Genomic DNA, 20,262 nt, shown 5'->3' with positions numbered 1-20,262 from the left:
CCCCAACTCGGGGCCTGATAATGCACGCTAGCACAACGCAAAGTATAGAAATAAAATAACTGAACAGAAACAAAAGTGACATGGGGAGAGGAGAGTGTTTTCTTTGTGAAATTTTCATAGGGTTGAAGAAAGATTTGAAGGGAAATCAAGACATCTGACCCTTTGGAACTTTTGGAAAATAATCATGTTAGCGGATGAAGCTAATCTCTTCCAGAATTAAATTATTCTTCACATAGGACAGGTAAGGTCAGCATTAGTCTCACAGAATGCTTGTAACTCTAAGACCATTCCAACCAGAGCTATATGGTCTCTCTTTCACATGTGATTTGCTGATCACCCCCAGGTAACTAAGGGAAGTGAAGTAGACAGATAAGAGTACAACTTGTTTTTTCCTTTTTTTGTTGTTTGAAAGCAGTCAGTCAAAAATTAAATATTGAATTTCAACATAGTTAAAGTGATGATTACTTCGTACAAGAAGGAGCATAACGCCAACTGGTTCCAGTTGAGATCATTTTAAACTCCAAATTATCCATTGTAAATTGCCCATTGTCAAGCTGGTCTAACCAATGCAGAATAATTAGTAAACAATAATAGGGTTTGTTTGTGGCAGAAATTAGACAATAATTGAAAATACACAGCATAACAAATAACTAAATATGTATTTGGTGTCAAGATAAATAAGCTTAGACTTTGAAAGGTAAACAAGCTGATACTAAAATCAATTGTAGTGTTAAAACAAGTTGCCAGTATATTAAATGTCTGATAATTTCTTAAGGAAATATTCTTCATGATGAGCAAATTAATCTCTTTATCCAATCTTTCCTGTCATGAGAACAATGTGCAATATTTGGGGAATTAATTGGGGCTTAACAAGGTTTTTCCACAACATCTTGAATAACTGGATATCGATCAATTGGTGTGCAACGATTATTATATATTGTTCTTATTTTGCCAGAAAACATGGAAACAGGCAGGAGCGATCTTATTCGTACACGATTGAGGATCATATACAAGCTATGATTCTGTTAGTCCAGTGGAGAAGCTTTATTGCATGGAGCACAGATAGGAGATGGTGTTAACAATATTGTAGCTTCTCTAACCCATGCTCCCTATGACTAATGTTCTGTAGGGAAGGAAATCTGCTGTCCTCACCTGGTCTGGCCTACATGTGACTCCAGACCCACAGCAATGTGCTTGACTCTTAAATGCCCTCTGAGCAAGGGCAATTAGGTATGAGCAATAAATGCTGGCCTAGCCAGTGACTCCCATATTGCATGAATGAAAAAAAAAAGAATGCAGCTCCCTGTTGGAAGCACAGATTCTCCTAGTTTCGAAGAAGAGCCATATTGAACTCGAAAAGTTAACTCTGTTTCTCTCTCCACAGATGCTGCCAGACCTGCTGCCATTTTTCAGCACTTACAGTTTTTATTTCAGACCCGCCAATGCTGTTTTAACTAGTATAGCAAAAATAAATTGCTTACTGCTCTGGCTTATCCAGGAGCTTTACTTCATCGTCTTTTGACTTCTCATAATATTTGTGTATCTTTGCCAGTTCTTCCGCCTGAGCTCTCTGTAAAGCAGAGACACAGTTAAATGATTAGCCAACAATTCCATGACTTTAGTACATTAATAAATCAGTAAAATGTACTTATGCCTAATGTTTGAACCAGATCTATATTGAACCAGGCTCTTTGTACTTTAAAAGACATCAGTAACAAGCATATATCCAAGTTTATTGTAAGATTTTTTGTAGTGTTTACCTCTGGGATCAAGAATACTCTTTGCCACTTCCACTCACAATCTAGAATTTTGCGAAATCAGCCAAGTGGCTTTGCCAGAAAGGAGGAAAGTACTCCAGATAATGCTATAACATTACTGCAAATTGTTTTGTCCATTTTATAGGATAAGACTAATGAGCATTAAATTGTGATTTCATAACTAGACAATGTTGTTCTGTTATGCAGGGATTATCATGACTCCAGCGGTCTCCGTTGGTCATGGTTTGCTCCTGTGTTTCAGTGCTCTCTATTACCATTCCACCTTCTTACTACTGACTCCCATCTCAGCAGACATTCAAAAGCAATGTCAGTTTGGAACAGACTGTAATCCATTACAATTTTGATGAGCCAAACAGTATAGCAATTACAACACACTATCTGAATTATATTAATACAGGAGCAATACTCTATGGAATTCTATTTTACTTAAATGATTCAATGGCAAACAGTGAGAGTTTAATATTGCACATGCAGAACTATTTGTAAAAAAAATTGCTAAAAGGTTGCGTCAAGAACAGCAGATTTTTTTTCGTTCATGGGATGTGAATGTGGCTGGCTAGGCCAGCATTTATTGCCCATTCCTAATTGCCCTTGAGAAGGTGGTGGTGAGCTGCCTTCTTGAACTGCTGCAGTCCACGTGGTGTAGGTACACCCACAGTGCTGTTAGGAAGGGAGTTCCAGGATTTTGACCCAGCGACAGTGAAGGAACAGCGATATATTTCCAAGTCAGGATGGTGAGTGGCTTGGAAGGGAACTTCCAGGTGGTGGTGTTCCCGTCTATCTGCTGCCCTTGACCTTCTAGATGGTAGTGGTTCTGGGTTTGGAAGGTGCTGTCTAAGGAGGCTTGGCGAGTTCCTGCAGTGCATCTAGATGGTACACACTGCTGCTACTGTGCATTGGTGATGGAGGGAGTGAACGTTTGTGGATGGGGTATTAATCAAGTGGGCTGCTTTGTTCTGGATGGTGTCAAGCTTCTTGAGTGTTGTTGTAGCTGCATTCATCCAGGCAAGCGGACAATATTCAATCATACTCCTGACAGTGCCTTGTAGATGGTGTACAAGCTTTGGAGAGTCAGGAAGTGAGTTACTCACCACGGGATTCTGAGCCTCTGACCTGCTCTTGTAGCCACTGTATTTATATGTCTAGTCCAGTTAAGTTTCTGGTCAATGGTAACTCCCAGGATATTGATAGTGGGGGAATTCAGCAATGGTAATGCAATTGAATTGGGAAAATGAATAGGGAAAATGATCAGATTCGCTCTCGTTGGAGATGGTCATTGCCTGGCACTTGTGTGGCATGTATGTTACTTGCCAGTTGTCAGCCCAAGCCTGGATATTGTCCAGGTCTTGCTGCATTTGGATATGGACTGCTTCAGTATCTGAGGAGTTGAGAATGGTGCTGAACATTTTGCAGTCATCAGCATGGACTGCTTCAGTGTCTGAAGTGCATTATAAAGTGTAACTTTCCAGGCATTTGGTTTACAGAGTTACGTCAGCATAGATGCTTTCTGATTAGCCAGAAGCACTTTTACAATTTGGAAACAATTTCATATTAATTTTAGTTTCTGAAGTTACACTGCTGCATTGCATCCATGCAGAAAGGTGCTTATGGTTGCACATCAACATGAAACTGATGTATAGCTCATGAGTTAAATCCCAAACAAATTCCCACGCTCACAGAATGAACATCTGTTGAATTAATTTTCAATCCTTTTATCAATAAATCAACAGTTGCCTTTCCAGGGATCATACTATGTCATGCTCAAATGGAATAGGGGTAAAGGGCTGGGGATAATTGGACCAAAGAGCAAAATTGTAATTTCATTCCAATGTTAAAGTCATATGCTTGGTGCTCGTGTTCATAGAGTATTGATTTAATAACATTATTTACAGTTAAAGCAGGACTAGAGCAGCTGAAGAGCTGGAGTATTTAAAGAGGGACAAGAGCTCGGAAGAGGAAACAAAACTCATTTTTAGGCTCCTGGTGAGACAGAGACTGAGAGAAAGCAAATTCATTATTTGGACTGAAATGGAAGTGTTTTCTAGGTCCTCTCCCTCCACCTGGACATATCACAGCCGTGGGACAATTTCCACCTTGCAGCAGACTGTACCAAAGATCTCCAGTAAGACTGGTGAATTGGAGGCAAACTTAAAGGAAGTTCAGCCCTGCCCCCCCACTTCACTTCTGAGGGAGCTGCAGTCATGATGGGGTGAATTATGGAAGGAATTATAGCTTTAAGTGAGCATGCAACGTAGGCTTCACTGCCCAATCTTGTTTCCCTTCTGCTGCAATCCTGCCATTGGCAGATTTTACTGCACAACGAGGTTGCAAAGGAGTGGCAAGCAGTACCACAGGGATCAGTGCTTGGGCCCCAGCTAATCACAATATACATCAATGATTTAGATGAGGGAACCAAATATAATATTTCCAAGTTTGCTGATGACATGGTACTTGGTGGGAATGTGAGCGGTGAGGAGGATGTTAAGAGGCTTCAAGGCGATTTAGGCAAGTTGAGCGAGTGGGCAAATACATGGCAGATGCAGTATAACGTGGATAAGTGTGAAGTTATTCACTTTGATAGGAAAAACAGAATGGCAGAGTATTATTTAAAGGGTGATAGATTGGGAAATGTTGATGTATAAAGGGACCTGGGTATCCTTGTACAACAATCACTGAAAGCAAGCATGCAGGTACAGCAAGCAGTTAGGAAGGCAGTTGGCCTTTATTGCGAGGGGACTTGAGTATAGAAGCAAGGATGTCTTACTGAAGCTATACAGGGTCTTGGTGAGACCACACCTCGAGTATTGTGTGCAGTTTTGTTTTCCTTACCTAAGAAAGAATATGCTTGCTGTTGAGGGAGTGCAGCGAAGGTTCACCAGCCTGATTCCCGGGATGGCAAGATTGTCGTATGAGGAGAGATTGGGTTGACTAGACCTTTATTCACTGGAGTTTAGAAGAATGAGGGGGGGATCTTATTGAAATGTATAAAATTTTGACAGGCCTGGACAGACTCGATGCAGAAATGATGTTTCCTCTGGCTGGGGTGTCTAGAACAGGGGGTCACAATCTCAGGATATGGGGTAGGCCATTTAGGACTGAGATGAGGAGAAACTTCTTCAGTCAGAGGGTGGCGAACCTGTGGAATTTTCTACCACAGAGGTTGTGGCGGTCAAGTGACTGAATATATTCAAAGAGGAAATAGATAGATTTCGAGACTCTAAAGGCATCAAGGGATATGGGGAGAGAGCACAAGTATGGCATTGAGATAGAGGAACAGCTATGATCATATTGAATGGCAGGGCAGGCTTGAGGGACCGAATGACCTACTCCTGCTCCTATTTTCTATGTTTCTATTTTCTATAAATACAGGCATTGGTATTCATAATGCAAAAAGCTGACAGGAGGAGAGCACAGCCATAAAATATTTAGTATATTACCAACTGCTCTTTTGTGTGTTAAATAGGAGCATGCATCTGTATTATCTGTCCCTGATGTTTTTGTTTTGCTGTTTCTCTCTTTCTCTCTCTCCTGCTTCTTTCTCTCTCTTCATCTTATTCTCACTTTGTCCTCTTCTGCTTTTCCCCTGTTGTCCTTTTCCTTTCTATCCTTTGGGTGGCGTGGCCTTGGCAGGGAAGAGAGTCCCCAAATGCTGCAGGATACATTTGGAATTGGAATTGGTTTACAGGGAAAATGTGGCCCTCAGCGGTTCCTAATGTCAGCCCCAGTCACTCATGGTTCCTCCCAGCCCCTCACTCCCACCATGTCCATAACTCCCTCACCATCTCATGAGCCACTATCTCCTTCCTTCCAGGCCCTAACACCCAGCACTATCTTCATCCCTTCCCCTTTAAATTATCCACCCAATCCTTATAGCTTACCTTTTCCTTGTTGTGCTTCATTCACTTCATTCTTAATCCTAAATTCACTCCCTTAAGGGTGGTTGGTCTGAGGCCAGAAGCCCCCTCACTCCTCACCCGTTTCCCTCAACATATTGGTGCTGTTTGAAGGCACTATAATGACCCCTTCTGTCAGTTGGCTGGGTTAATAATTGAATGGGCTGGGCTTTGTCTTGTTGTTTGTGGACAGGCATACTTGTGCAATTTTCCACAAATCTGTGTTGTAATTGTACTTAAACCGCTTGGCTAGGGTCATAAATCACTCCAGTGAATAAGTCTTCAGTACTAATGCTGGGAAGTTGTTTCATTTTTTAAATAAGGTCCATATTTTAAATCAGCATTTGGTCAGTTTTGCCAACACGGTCTGCAAATGGATTTGCAATTCCACCTTTTGGGACGATGGGTCAGAGAGTTCTCATATTCAAAAGCTCAGGTCTGTGGAAGCCTCTCAGGTCTCTTTCAGCTTGTTGACTTTAACATTTACATCTGCCACTTTCTTTGCCTCTGCTTGGTACGGGGGCTTTAGGGCAGCCCTCACCATTTGTGCACAGATTCGAGAGTAATGAATGTAGCTCAGGCTGGCCTGCCTCCAGAACGCCACCATCTTCACGGGGCCCGTAGTTTTTTTCCGTGTCCACTGAATTCAGCTGTTTCTGGATGTGATGGAACAAATCAAATTGGCTGATGACTGATACCTGTGTTGATGGAGAATTCAGGGGGCAGTCTAGAAAATCATCCCCTCAGCGCCTCTGGCCAAGTGTAGCTGCAGCAAATGCTTCAACCTTGTTTTTGACACTCATGCACTGGGTTCTGCCCCTGCTGAAGATGGGGATATTCATGGTGCCTCAGATTAGTTGCTTGATTGTCCATCACCATTTGTAACAGGATGTGGCAGAGCTGTAGAGCTTTGACCATATCTCTTGGTTGGGGGATTACGTTGCCCTGTCCACAGCTTGCTGCTCTGGCTGTTTAGCGTGAAATTAGTTCTGTGCTATAACCTCCGCAGATGCATACTTCATTTCCAGATACACATACTGCTTCTCCCACATGTTCTTCTGCATTCTTTATTGAACCAGGTTATGGTCACCTGGCTTGATGGTGAATGAGAAGTGAGGGATATGCTGACACTGGAGGTTACACATTGTGGTACACAATTCTGCCTCTGCTGATGGGGCCACAATTCCTCATGGATACCAAGTTTTGAACTACAAGATACGTTCCTAATCTATTACAATTAGTGATGGTACCATATGACACGATGGATGGTATCTGCAGTGTGACAGATGGGACTTAGTCTCCACAAAAACTGTGGGGTGATCACTCCTGCCAATGCTGACGTGGACAGATACAACTATGACAGACAGATTGGTAAAGAAGACAACAGCAGATTTTTCTCTCATGTTGGTTCAGTCAGTACATGCCACAGACCCAGTCTGGTAGCTATACCCTTCAGGACTTGGCCAGCTCAATCAGTAGTGGCACTACTTAGCCACTCTTGATGATGGACACTGAAGTCCCCCACCCAGAGTGCAATGTGTATCCTCAATGCTTCCTCCAAACGGTGTTAAACATGGATGAGTATTGATTCATCAGCTGTGGGAGGGGGTAGATGGTGATCAGCAGTCGGTTGTTTTTTTTTTGCTCATGTTTAACTTGAAGCCTTGAGACTTAATGGAATCAATGTTAAGGACTCCCAGGGCCAGGCTGCCTCGCTTATACATCATTGTTCCTCCACCATTGCTGGGTCTGCCCTATTGGTGGGATAAGACATACTCAGGGATGGTGATGGAAGAGTTTGGGATGTTTGCTGTATTCCATGCATATGACTAGGTCAGGCGGCTACTTGACTAGTTTATGAGACAAGTTTTGCCACTTGTCGTCAGATGTTAGGAAGAATGATTTGGCAGGGTGCAACGAGCTGGCTGTGCCGGGGTGGTGCCCTGACTGACGTCCATGTTGCAGCCGTGTGGTTGGTTTGGTTTTATTCTTTGCAGTGGTGTGATACAACAGAGTGGCTTGTGAGGGGAATTCAGAGAGCAGTTTAACAACATGTTTGCTCTTGTTTAATTCCTCTGTAAAATATAAATACTGTGAAAGGCACAGTAAACCTAACTTTGATTTTCAAAAATTCATTCATGGGATGTGAGTGTCACTGGCCAGCATTCATTTTCCATACCTAATTGCCCATGAGAAAGTGATGCTGCCTTCTTGAACCACTGCGGTCCATGTGGTGTAGGTACACCCAAAATGCAGTGAGGAAAGGACTTCCAGGATTTTGATCTGGCGACAGTGAAGGAACGGCGATATATTTCTAAGTCAGGATGGTGAGTGACTTGGAGGGGAACTTGCAGGTGGTGGTGTTCCCATGCATCTTCTGCCTTTGTCCTTCTAGATGGTAGAGTTCTCAGGTTTGGAAGGTGCTGTCAAAGGAGCCTTGGTGAGTTCCTGCAGTGCATCTTGTAGACGGTACACACTGCTGCTACTGTGTGTTAGTGGTGGAGGGAGTAGGTGTTGAAGCTGGTGCATGGGGTGCCAATCAAACAGGCTGCTTTGTCCTGGATGGTGTCGAGCTTCTTGAGTGTTGTTGGAGCTGCACTCATCCAGGCAAGTGGAGAGTATTCCCTCACATTCCTGACTAGCGCCTAGTAGTCTATGGATAGGCTCTGGGAAGTCAGGAGGTGAGTTACTCTCCACAGAAAACCCTGCCTCTGACTTGCTCTTGTAGCCACAATATTTATATGACTGTTTGAATTAAGTTTCTGGTCAATGGTAACCTCCAGGATGTTGATGGTGGGAGATTCAGCGATGGTAACACCGTTCAACGTTAAGGGAAAATGGATATATTCTCTCCTGTTAGAGATGATCATTGCCTGACACTTGTGTGGCATGAACATTACTTGCCACTTATCAGCCCAAGCCAAATGTTGTCCAGACCCTTCTGCACATGAGAAAGGACTGCTCCAGTGTCTGAGGAGTTTCAAGTGGTATTGAACATTGTACAAGTACCAGCAAAATATTCCCGCTTCTGATCTTATGACGGAGGGAAGGACACTGATGAAGCAGCTGAAAACGGTTGGGCCTATGACAGCAACCTGAGGAACTCCTGCAGCGCTGCGCTGGCCTGCGATCCAGCAATGATACTGGGCCTCGGGTGGGTGTTGTCCCAGTAGCAGCCACCGCCTCCTTGGTGGTGCTGCCATTCAATAGGTGCTGGCCTTTGATTGGCTGGCAGCTCTTAAGTGGGCGGAACTACCACCTACAGGGTCCGGCTGTCCTGTCAAGTGCCCAAGTGAAAAAAGATGTGGCGGGGCCTCCCAAAAAAGAGGCAACATGGAGCTCTCACTGGCTTTTCGGCCGGCAGCTGAGACCTCCATTGCTTCCACAAGGTTCCGCCCCATGTGTCCGGAGTATTAGTCTGTGCCTCTGGATCACTAGTCTTCTTACATTACCATTATGTTACCATTCCCTGTGTGCAAACTGGAAAGTTACAGTTCCATTTTACAAAAAGGGATTTGCCTTCAAACTAGAGACACTATTTGCTGCATGAAGAAAGAAACAGTTGACCTTTTGCTACCTGTAATGTTTTCTAAGGTCAGGACACTTTTTAAGCATGAAGATGGCTTAAAAACGTTAATGCTTGTGTGGATTTCTGAACCATTATTTGCAACAATTAGACTTGAAAAGTTGCTAACATTATTTTTAAACATATCACAGCCTAGGTATTTGCCATATCATGGAATACATCAGTGCAGCAGTCTGTTCCAACTAGCATCGGTTGTTATTTTTTCAGTAAGAAGGACAATGATTTCCTTCTTTTGGTAACCATAACAACATTGATCCCTGGTTGATAGAATCTTATCACTGACATCAAAACCAGCTTTTTAGAAAGTACCACACACAGTTTCTAAACAATGCTATTCTCACCACCAAGCAAAACCCCCATTCCATTACTCACTATTGATTTAGGTTAGGTATGAAATGGTAAGTGCCCAGAATTGAGGGATGATTTCAGTTTAATTAAGAGTTTTGGATGATGGTGTCAACCATGAGGTTGATTGATGAATAACATTTGAAACCTCAGAATAAAGTGCACTTAACTCACAAGAAGATAGTCAAATACCAACATCTACAATATTTTGCTTTTGTATTTTTGCTCTTCATTAGCCATTAGAGCTCAGCAATATCGCTCAGAAAATGAGCATTAATTTCAAATGATGATCTAAACAAATGAAGTGCAGCCTCATTTCCGGGTATGTTTTCAAAGACTTTTTAAAAATGCTCCTTCCTGTCACACTGCCCACTTCCCTCAAAATGCAGTTCACCCCAGGGCTACAATCTGGCCTTGCCACTTTGCCAGTCGGATAGTTTTGTAGGGCACGCATTTCGTCAACTCGGTTGAGCTCACATCATTTCATGTACTTTGGCCCAGGCACAGGGAGTATGTATCACATGGGCAGGATATCTGGAAATAGGCTGAAGACGTGGCGAACAGGATTTAAGTGTCAGAAGAATGGAGGGAGAAGAAGAAAAAGAGAAAGGCTGCATATTTGTTAATGCACACCTCCCTAACTGTGGCTCCATGCTGTGCGGGGTGCAGCGCATGTTGTATATGAAAAAAGACCCAGGTTTTGTAGCTTGTTACATTTAAAGCTGCCCACGGACCTTTCGCGGGCTATTAAGCGGCAATGTACAGTCCTAGGGAGCCTGATACAGCACGGTGCACGTTACAGGGGATCTGGGATCTATATGAAAAGGGAAAGCCACTTCATGTCTCTCCAACCAGGCTCAAGAATCCTTATTGAGACAGGCAGGGCAGGGTTTTTCCACGGGTTTCGGGACCCTGACATCGAAGCCAAATTGGAGTCCCATGGTGGGAGGCTATTCCGCCAGTGGAATAATGCTGGCGCGGCTGCAAAATCAGACATAATTGGGTCCGTAATCGGCTTAATTGGCTGTCACCCCTGTTGTGTGGGCCACTGGTTGCAGCCCATGCTGGTTCATGAGAAACATCCCCAGTGGCGGTAACGCGTCAGGAAGCCATCCTCACTCCCTCTGCCTCCAAGTCCGACATTAGAGAGCCAGGAAAATTCAGCCCCATGGAGACTAAACCAAGAAGTGTAGATTAGAATCTTTAATTCAATGTCAAAACACGTACATGAAGCAAAATAAAGAGGGGACAATGGGATTAAGCATGAGCAATAAGAGACAGAAAAAAAAAAGCTTATTAAAAAAAACTGAATTATTTTTTAAAATCTCCAACAATAATTAAAAGCTAAAAGAATGAGACTCCATACTTGTGGCAGTAAACTTGCAGCATCAGTCAGGGAGTTTGGTAGTAATTAAGACTTATCAGTGTTAAAAATTCACCTATACACGAATGGACAAGCCACAACTTTTTCCGGCATTTTAGTGGGTGCTTCGTGGGGAAGTACAGTAACTTCACGGCCTTCATGTACTTTATTGCCGAGTCTCTTGGTGAGTTACAACTGTAATGAAATGTGGAGGAGCAGGACAACTGGGACAGCAAGTTCCTGATTTCCACATTGAACAGCACATCTATGGGCACTGGAAGTTGCTGTCCGATTTACTCCTTAATAATGGTAACACTGATAGCCTCACTTTTATTTGTACCATAAATTCTGGGCCATTATTGCCAAGGTGAAGCACAAAACTATGGCATACTGCACACACACAGGCAAAAGAAAGCTTTACTTCAGTTGTGTTCAGAGAATTAATTAATAATAAATTGAATTATGGAACAATAGATGAATGGATCACTTTTTTTAATTCATTCATAGGATGTGGGCATCACTGGCTAGGCCAGCATTTATTGCCCATCCCTAATTGCCCTTGCTCAGAGGGCAGTTAAGCATCAGCGACATTGCTGTGGGTCTGGAGTCACACGTAGGCCAGACCAGGTAAAGATGACAGATTTCCGTTCCTAAAGGGCATTAGTGAACCAGATGGGTTTTTACGACAATCGATGACAGTTTCATCATCACCGTCACTGCGGCTAGCTTCATAATCCAGATTTATTAGCTGAAATCAAATTCCACCAGCTGCCATGGTGGGATTTGGATCCACATCCCCAGAGCATTAGCCTGGATCTCTCGATTACTAGTCCAGCGACAGTATTAGAACTGCATGGTTTTCAAAGCTTACATTGTTGAAATAGAACTCTGACAAGAATGACACGACTTGCATGGCACAAATCAAATCAAGGCAATTAAATTATCAAAATGAATTTCTACGCAATGCAATCCTCGCCGCCAAGTAAAACTTTCATTCCATTATTCACCATTGATTTCGGTTAGGTATGGAGGAGAAAATGCCCAGAATTGAGGGATGATTTCAGTTTAATTAAAAAGAGTTTTGGATGATGATGTCAACCGTGAGGTTGATTGATGAATAACATTTGAAACCTCAGAATAAAGCGCATTGAACTCAACAAGAAGATAGTTAAATACCAGCGTCTGCGGTATTTTGCTTTTGTATTTTTGTTCTTATTAGCCTTTAGAGCTAAGCAATATAGCTCAGAAAATGAGCATTAATTTCAAATGCTGATCTGGGCAAATAAACTGCTATTATAAACGAGCTCATTGAATTGTTGATAATAAATGGATACCGCAAGGAAAAATTCAAAGAAAGGCCTTTTTCCCCTGATGTGAAGGGCTGGTTTCTCTTGATAGAGCAGTAGCAGGAAGGGCTGTGGCATCCTCCTCCCCTCCCCCTAACCACCTCCCTCCATATCCCAAACACATTTTCCCTGGGAGAGATCCCAACTACCGACAGAGAGCCTACCAGTGCTGATGTGGAGCGATCTGTCCCTAAGAAATGGGACATACAGCACAAAGGCAAAAGATGGCAAGTGGTGTCCTTGTGGAGTCAGGGCAGGGAAATGGGCATTGAGGTGGAAAAATAGTGACGGCCCTCATTATCTCATTTTGCACCATTTTCTGCTACTATAAAGCCCGATTGGGGGAAAATTCAGCTCAGCATGCTCCTGATAGTCTATTTTTCAAGGAGTGTATTGCAGTGGTACCAGATTTCTGATTTGACGCGATATGACTGGTTTATAAAATATGTGGTTTCCTTAAACATACAAAAGTGGGCAAAAATGACAGAAACTTTGGGGCTAATTTACAACGGTAACACATCAAACCTTGTAGGTGTCTACTGGTGTCAGGAATCAAAACCAAGTTAGAATATACACTGTGCAAGGGCGAAAGAGAGCTGGGATGAACATTATGCGTGTATCTTATCATAATGAAAGAACTGGATTTCATTAGAGACATAAATGCTTCTATGTGCCGGGGGCACAATTTTAATGCATATGGTGAGGCACAGTTTCTCTGTGCTTCTTTGTAACAAGCAGGATTCATTTTATCCAGTTTATAGAAACTGAAGTGTGTGGTGAGAACGTGACTTTCTTCAGAGTTCTGTTTCCGAGGTTTAAAAGCTGGTTATTTACAAAGTTAAGTATTCTTTTGTACTTCAAAACTAAATTATAAATGGCCCTGACGCCTGGAGAACCAATGGTATTAAAAACTTGTTAAACTGTGGAGCAATGTCATGAAGGCTTTAGTGAGATAAACACAGTGGAGCAGGTTTGCACTGTATTGAACAACTGCATCTCCCCATGATAGAGCTGAAGCCAGTGTGCTAGGGACCCAACAATTAACTAAAAGGAGAATGGCAATGGAAAAACAAGCGGATTTGAAATGAGCTCTTTTTTCACCTGGTCAGGAGTGCACGTTGAACGACTGCACGCCCACTGCTACTGATTTTCCACAGGAATGGGAATATTTACCCAAAGAGAACTGACAGGAAGGCATATGTTAGTCAGTCAGGAGCAGAGGTGAATGAATTTTTTCTTCCTGCCTTGCATATCGCATCACAAAAGAAACATAATAGATTTTTGACTAATAGATTTGGGCATCTACAAAAAAAAAAATCCTTCGAACTAATTTATTCAGAAATCCTAAAGGGTTGTTACATGATTCAGTGCAAATCTGACTAGTAATTGTATGTTAATTATATTGTTAAGATACACAGGCATAGGGCATTGTTTAATGAAGTACTTGGAGCATTTATAAAGAGAGACTGCTGGGACACTGGTTTGGAGGTAGGAAGCAGACGCATTGCTGCATTCTGTGAATAAACTCATTAACAAGAAAAGTATTAGTATCTGGTTTCATACTTCACAAAGTGGCTTGGGTTCGAGTTAACACTAAGGTCATGGATGCTGCTACAGACAGGCACTCATGCAGGACAGAATAAGAGCATAAGAATAAGAACATACAGAATGAGAAGATTGGGCTCTACCACTTCTAATGAATCATGTAATATTTACGTTGTCATGAAATCTCCCCAACTAATGTCAGATCCTGAACGGTCCTAATAAGAATGAAGCAACATTTCTGTGATTTTACCAAAGTTGTGGTAATTAATTATGCAGCTTGTTTTTGGCTGTAACACTTAGGTTAGAAGTTGAGGTGTCAGTATGTATTGGGTTATTAATCACCCCTGACAATGTCCAACTCATTTCAGAAAATAAAATAACTTTGAAACAGATTCCGAAACAGACCCTTGTTGGAGACTGGGTGGCACAGTGGATCCTTTCACCTGGTTTAAATCTATCTCAGATTGATGGGATGACAACATCCTCTGTCTGCCAGTTCAAAGTGTCCTTCATGGAGTTAGCTTGGGCGATCTCGAGCCTGTTTGTGGTATGTGCAGGTCCACAGCATAAACTTGCCCATAATTTGGTACAGATTGTCACTGAGTTAACAATTTCACTCAAAGGAACTAAAAACTGCTGATGAGGAAATCAGAAAAACTAAACTTGGTGCATCAATGAATGATTTTCTGGGGCTTGAGTTAAGATGAATTGTTTGAACACAGCAGAGGGAATGTTTCTCTTGTTATGCCTGATCTGGGAGTACCTGATTCTGTCAGTGTCTATATAAGATTGAAGGTGTTCCATTTATCAACAGTGGAATCCATTACCTTAATTCGAAAATTCTCTGAAAAATATAATTTTCTTCCCTCATCATTGTATTACATCTTGCCCATGAAGGGCATGTGGATGTTGTTAAAATTAAACGACAAAATATAACAATAATCTGTAATCCTCATCTTAAGACCAAGATTCTAGCTATGATACAGGTCCAAAGCCACCTCGTACAAATAGTAATTCTTTACGTGTAAGCAAATGTGTGCGCTATTCCAATAATTGTAGACACTTAATAATAGAGTCAGCTTAGTTGTGTCAGGGGATATCTCAACGGAACCCAATTCTGTTCACACCCAATACTGACGTAGATGCACTTTGCAGCAGCCTCCAGAAGTAAATGAATAGCAGCCGTTGTTACAAAGACATATTGACAGATTAAGTGAATGGGCAAAACTGTGGCAAATGGATTTCAATGTAGGCAAATGCAAGTTCATCCACTTTGGACCTAAAAAGAAGGGAACAGGGTCCATTTTAAATGGGGAAAAGCTAGAAATGGGTGAGGTCCAAAGAACCTTGGGGATCCAGGTACACAGGTCATTAAAATGTCATGGAGAGATATGGAAAATATTCAAAAAGGCTAGTGGAATTCTTGCCTTTATGTCTACAGGACTAGAATACAAGGGGCTAGGAGTCATACCTCAGTCCTACAAAGCCTTGGTGGGACTGCACCTGGAGTACTGTCAACAGTTCTGGGCACCGCACCTTAGGAAGGATATATTGCCCTTGGTGGGAATGCAATGTAGATTTACCAGAATGAAACCTGGACTCAAAGTGTTAAAATGTGAGGAGAGATTACACAAACTAGGGTTCTATTCCCTGGAAGTTAGATGGTTATGTGGTGATTTTTTTCACAATTTTCAAAATATTAGGTGGAACAGAAAAGGTAGATAGTCCACTAGTTGGGAAGCCTAGGATTAAGGGCATAGACTAAAAATTACAGTCAGGTCATTCAGGAGTGAAATTGAATACTACTCAATCAATTGTAAATTTTAAATCTGAAATTGATAGATTTTTGTTATCCAAGGTTTTAAGCGATGTACGAACATACATACGAACATACGAATTAGGAGCAGCCCATTTGGCCCCTCGAGCCTGCTCCGTCATTTGATAAGATCATGGTTGATCTGTTTTAGGCCTCAACTCTACTTTCCTGTCTGCTCCCTATAATTTTAGATTCTTGATAAACAAAGGAGTCAAACTCAGCCTTGAAAATATTCAATGACCTAGCCTCCGCTGTTCTCTGGAGAAGAGAATTCTACAGACTAATGACTCTCAGAGAAAATATTTCTCCTCATCTCTGTCTTAAATGGGAGACCCCTTATTTTTAAACTGTGCCCCCTAGTTCTAGTCTCTCCCATTAGGGGAAACATCTGCTCAGCATCCACCTTGTCAATTCCCCTCAGTGCCTTATATGTTTCAATAAGATCACCTCTCGTCCTTCTAAATTCCAATGGATACATTCCCTACCTGTCTAACCATTCCTCATAAGATAACCCCTTCATCTTATGGGACAATTGAGTTAGGTTTCAAATCAACCATGATCTCAATGGCCTACTCCTGGTCCTATGTTCCCATGGTCGATTTGTTTTCTCCTTAGCCCAGGGTCACTATGGTCGATAATCCAAAGTGAAGGATTTGTTCATTAGTAACATACAGAATATCCTGTACTTAGTTACAATGTGCTTGAATAGTCTCAGGATTTGAGTTACTGGACTGGATTTCGCAGTCAGCAGCAAAGCACAATGACACGCACGCTGACTTTGAACAAGACTGCCCAAAGAGCTCTAGCAAGATCTATGGCATGAATTTCCCCTTTCCTCTCGTCCTTTTGAATCTGGTGCAAAGTCAAGGATACCTCAGGCAGCAGTGATATCATCAAGCAGGGTAAGCAACCAATGACATTTAAGTATTCTCACAGACAGCAAACTAGGAAGTAAAAAACACCCTTCGCACTTAATTTTAAATTTTACAAGCTATTAAATAGCTGATTAGGAGATATACATAGGATTAAGATAGAAACTAAAATATCAAAGGAAAAGGAATATTTTTAAAATGTGGAATTTATTATAAAAATGCGTATTTTTTTTTATTCTAATGGAGAAATTTGACAACTCAATAAATATGAAATTACTCTTTCAGGACCCTGTAGTTTCTAACCCCTGAATGAGGCAAATCCTTTATTGTTATTGAACACACAAGTCTTATTACTGGGTGCTATTTTGATGTTGAGTTTAACTAATATTTTTTTCATTTAAATGGGTATAATCATGGCTTGTTCAACAGCTTCTTAAACTTTAACCCTCCTGAAGATGCACTCCATATTCCATTGCCTTCAAAGCAGCTAGGGGCACCTCAGTTCCACCCATAGCAGATGATGCTGGCAATAATACTCATTTTTCTTGTTACTATGATACTACGGGAGCGCCAATCTCAGGTTTTATCCACTCCTATGCCAGTCATATCATTAGCAATTATCCTAATAAGCTCCAGGCAGCATCAGTGCACACATTGTAGAACTGACCATAAACTGCTACAAAGGCACTGGGGGTAAACCCAGCAGAAATAGGATTCTCCATATCCCCCACTATCCTCCCACCCTTCAGTTCACAAGACCCGAAAATAAAGTTGCCATTTTAATGTGAATAATGCGCTGGCAATGACATGTAAATTTGGGGTCCAAGCATTTTGTGTAGAACTATTTAATTAAGTAATATTCAAAAGTTTAGTGATTAAACACATTTACTAGGAAGTGTTCACTTGCCTTCCCATATCAGAAACACCATTATAAATTATACTGTACCCAGTACCAAAGTCACTAATACACTAAGTGGATTCTGGTAATTCTTATCGTATATTTTCAAAGAACTAGACTATGTCTATTTTATGGGCTTCTTGTAATCGCTATGGCTTCAGTACTTACATTGTCATACAAAGCTTGAAGTGTTTCCAAATCCACCACAGAGTTGTCCAGATTTAAAATAGCTGAAATTACACATGACATGGTACATTAACTCGCAATTATTGATAATGATCAATGTTCTGTCAGATTATACTTACTGGATAGCTCTGTATAGCTCACATAATCTGACTATATTTATATCTCAATGATTTTAAGCCACATTACATGTTTGACAGAAAGAAGCGGGACTTTAAATGTCTGTTTCTGGTATATCCTATCTACAATGGTTGCTCAAGGATAATTCAAATAATGCATTCTCTCAATTGCAGTTGTAAAGCTTATAGCTAAACTTAACAAGACAAAGGTGATGCAAGCCAATCGTACACTGTCTCGGAGTCTGAGTATGTAACACTGTATGTGACAGGGCAAGACTAAGAAGTTGCATCCAAAAAAAATGTTGTTTAATTGCACTGTCAGGCTGCTCACTTTCTAAAGTGTTACAAATCCTTATTAGCAATCTAAACATACATTGTCTGCTCAAATTTTCCACTTTATTGAAACGTTGAGATAAACAGAAAGGAAGCAGATACATGCTGTGAAGAACTGGTAATTTTATTGGAGTCTTGTAAGTAGAAAAAACTGTTGCTCAGCCAAGTCTGGCTTTTGAAATCTATTTTGAGGTAAATTAAGGCAAACACTTTCCTGTGGCACTATGGTGTCCGCTCACAAAAACAAGAATTTATATACAGAAAGATCATTAGTGTAGCATTGTGCCCATTTGGTTATAATAACCATCACTGACGACAATAAACAGATCAGCATAGTGCACTTAACAAACTAGCAGGCACATGCATTAAAACCATTTCGAACTAAATTCATGTACTGTGACACATAAAACGAATGGAGTATTTGGAATCCACATGTTCTTGGTTTGGTTGTATTAATTTACCGATTGTGTGAACTTACGCTATCCTGAACCTGAAGACAAACTTAATTATTTTCGAAAGACATTTAGCCTAGCCCCGCCCATCCATAAATGCTCATATGTCATTCTGCCAATATTCAAAGTAGATTTTGTTGGAAGCATTTTTTTTTAAAGATATTTTCCACAGGTAGGCACAGCAAAGCAGCACTTCCTTTGTTTATTATTCCTTTTGACATTCAGCAAGGAAAATCTGCTTTTCTCCCCTTTGCCAAGTCTATCCATATTGATTTAGTGACTTAGAAAAATCATTCAACTGCACAAAAGTCACTTGCCTCAGACTTTCTGGGACCATTCAAATGCAACTTTCTTTTCGAGCTGGAAAGCTTTCTGAAGGATCATGCTTCATGCGGCAGCGGCGAGGAACAAAATTATATTTTAATTTGTAAAGTTCAGAGGAGATTGTCACCAAAGGCAGCCAGCCAGAGGAATATGAGCACAGTGATAAAATCCCTCTGGGCTTAACTTTGTGACCTGTCTGGTGTGCCAGTCTTTAACAGACATGTCAGCTATCCGCAGGGCAAATCCCTGGAGAATGCCCCTGGTCTGACTGACTTTCTGTCATACCACAATAACTGTGTGATTTATGGTGCAGAGAATTGTGATAGGATTGACATACGGTTGAGAGACTAGCAGAGCCCTTATGCCCCACAAAGTCATGAGCAAAATGGTTCTGGCACCAGATCTGGCCTAGGTTCATCAGGCTAAATCCCTTGATCTTCAAGGCAAATGCAAAAGAACACATGTTACAAGTTATTCGGAACAAGGAAAATATTTTTTAAACCCCTGGATTTGCTCAGCTTCAGGTCAGCAAAGTCTGGTCTAACAGGGTGGCTTGCTGGTCTGTAATGAAACCATTATCAAAAAATTTTAATCTGTAATCTGTTATCCAGATTCAACCCAATGCACAATGTGCATCCACTAGAGTCGATGCAAACACAATGAACATATCCTGTGTTTGGGTTGAGCACAAAACAGGCTTCTGTCTCTGGTAGTTGGCAACAGGGGCCAATACAATGCCAAGTTAAAGCAGCCACGTTCAAACTGTCTTTGTTGAAAACCAAGAACTGGGCAAGGAGCAAAAATGTTCACACATCTGAATGTTCTTTAAATATAACGCTTGAAATACAGTCATTATACATTGCTGTCATCCTTTGCTTTTTGAGGTATACATTTTTTTTTTGAGTTGCTGCATTTCTCTGTCACCATCACCCAGCCTTTTGGCTCTTTGGACAGTTCAGTTAAAAAAGAAAGGCGGCTGGCCCATCTATTCTCATCACATATTCCAGCGTACTCTTCAAATGCTTCAATGCTGAGGCCCAGGTATTTTTAATGATAAATGTCACTCTGTTTTCCTATTCGTTTATGGTATTGTGGTAGAGAGGAACAAATGCAGAACAAGGTACACTCTGTGGCAAAAGAAAACTGCTCAAGAGGAATTTGGTATTGTAGTTTAGTTCCTAGGTAACAAATAATAGTCAGTATTCATGTCGTTTATTTCTAGGCTTATAAGAAATTCACCGCAGACTGGTAGGCATTCAAAACCTTCATTTTAACAACTAGTACGTAATGTAGAACTAAATAGAATGTGCGTTAAAATGATAAAGCGGATATTGGAACAGATAGAATGCAACATTTTCAGCCAGCCACAGGGATCTAAGAGGAAGGGTTGCTAAACATGGTGCTTATCT

General features: G+C 41.3%; 1 protein-coding gene and 1 pseudogene across 2 annotated transcripts in view; both read right to left on the bottom strand.

Annotated features, from left to right (window-relative positions):
* LOC144693385 (formin-like) overlaps positions 1 to 20,262 on the bottom strand; it is a 337,591-nt gene that overhangs the window by 154,320 nt on the left and 163,009 nt on the right. For both annotated transcript variants that reach the window (XM_078563248.1, XM_078563249.1), the window contains 2 exons: positions 17,611 to 17,672; positions 1,482 to 1,570 (listed from right to left, as the gene is read on the bottom strand). In XM_078563248.1, coding sequence (XP_078419374.1) covers positions 1,482 to 1,570; positions 17,611 to 17,672 — 151 coding nt within the window. The remainder of the gene's footprint in view (positions 1 to 1,481; positions 1,571 to 17,610; positions 17,673 to 20,262) is intronic.
* On the bottom strand, positions 6,092 to 6,278 carry LOC144693518 (ATP synthase F(1) complex subunit epsilon, mitochondrial pseudogene; annotated as a pseudogene).

The sequence above is a fragment of the Cetorhinus maximus genome, chromosome 18 (genome assembly GCF_964194155.1).
Source record: "Cetorhinus maximus chromosome 18, sCetMax3.hap1.1, whole genome shotgun sequence".
NCBI classification, from domain to species: domain Eukaryota; kingdom Metazoa; phylum Chordata; class Chondrichthyes; order Lamniformes; family Cetorhinidae; genus Cetorhinus; species Cetorhinus maximus.
Note: the sequence above shows the minus strand (reverse complement) of the source record. Positions and strands in the feature narration are given on the sequence as shown.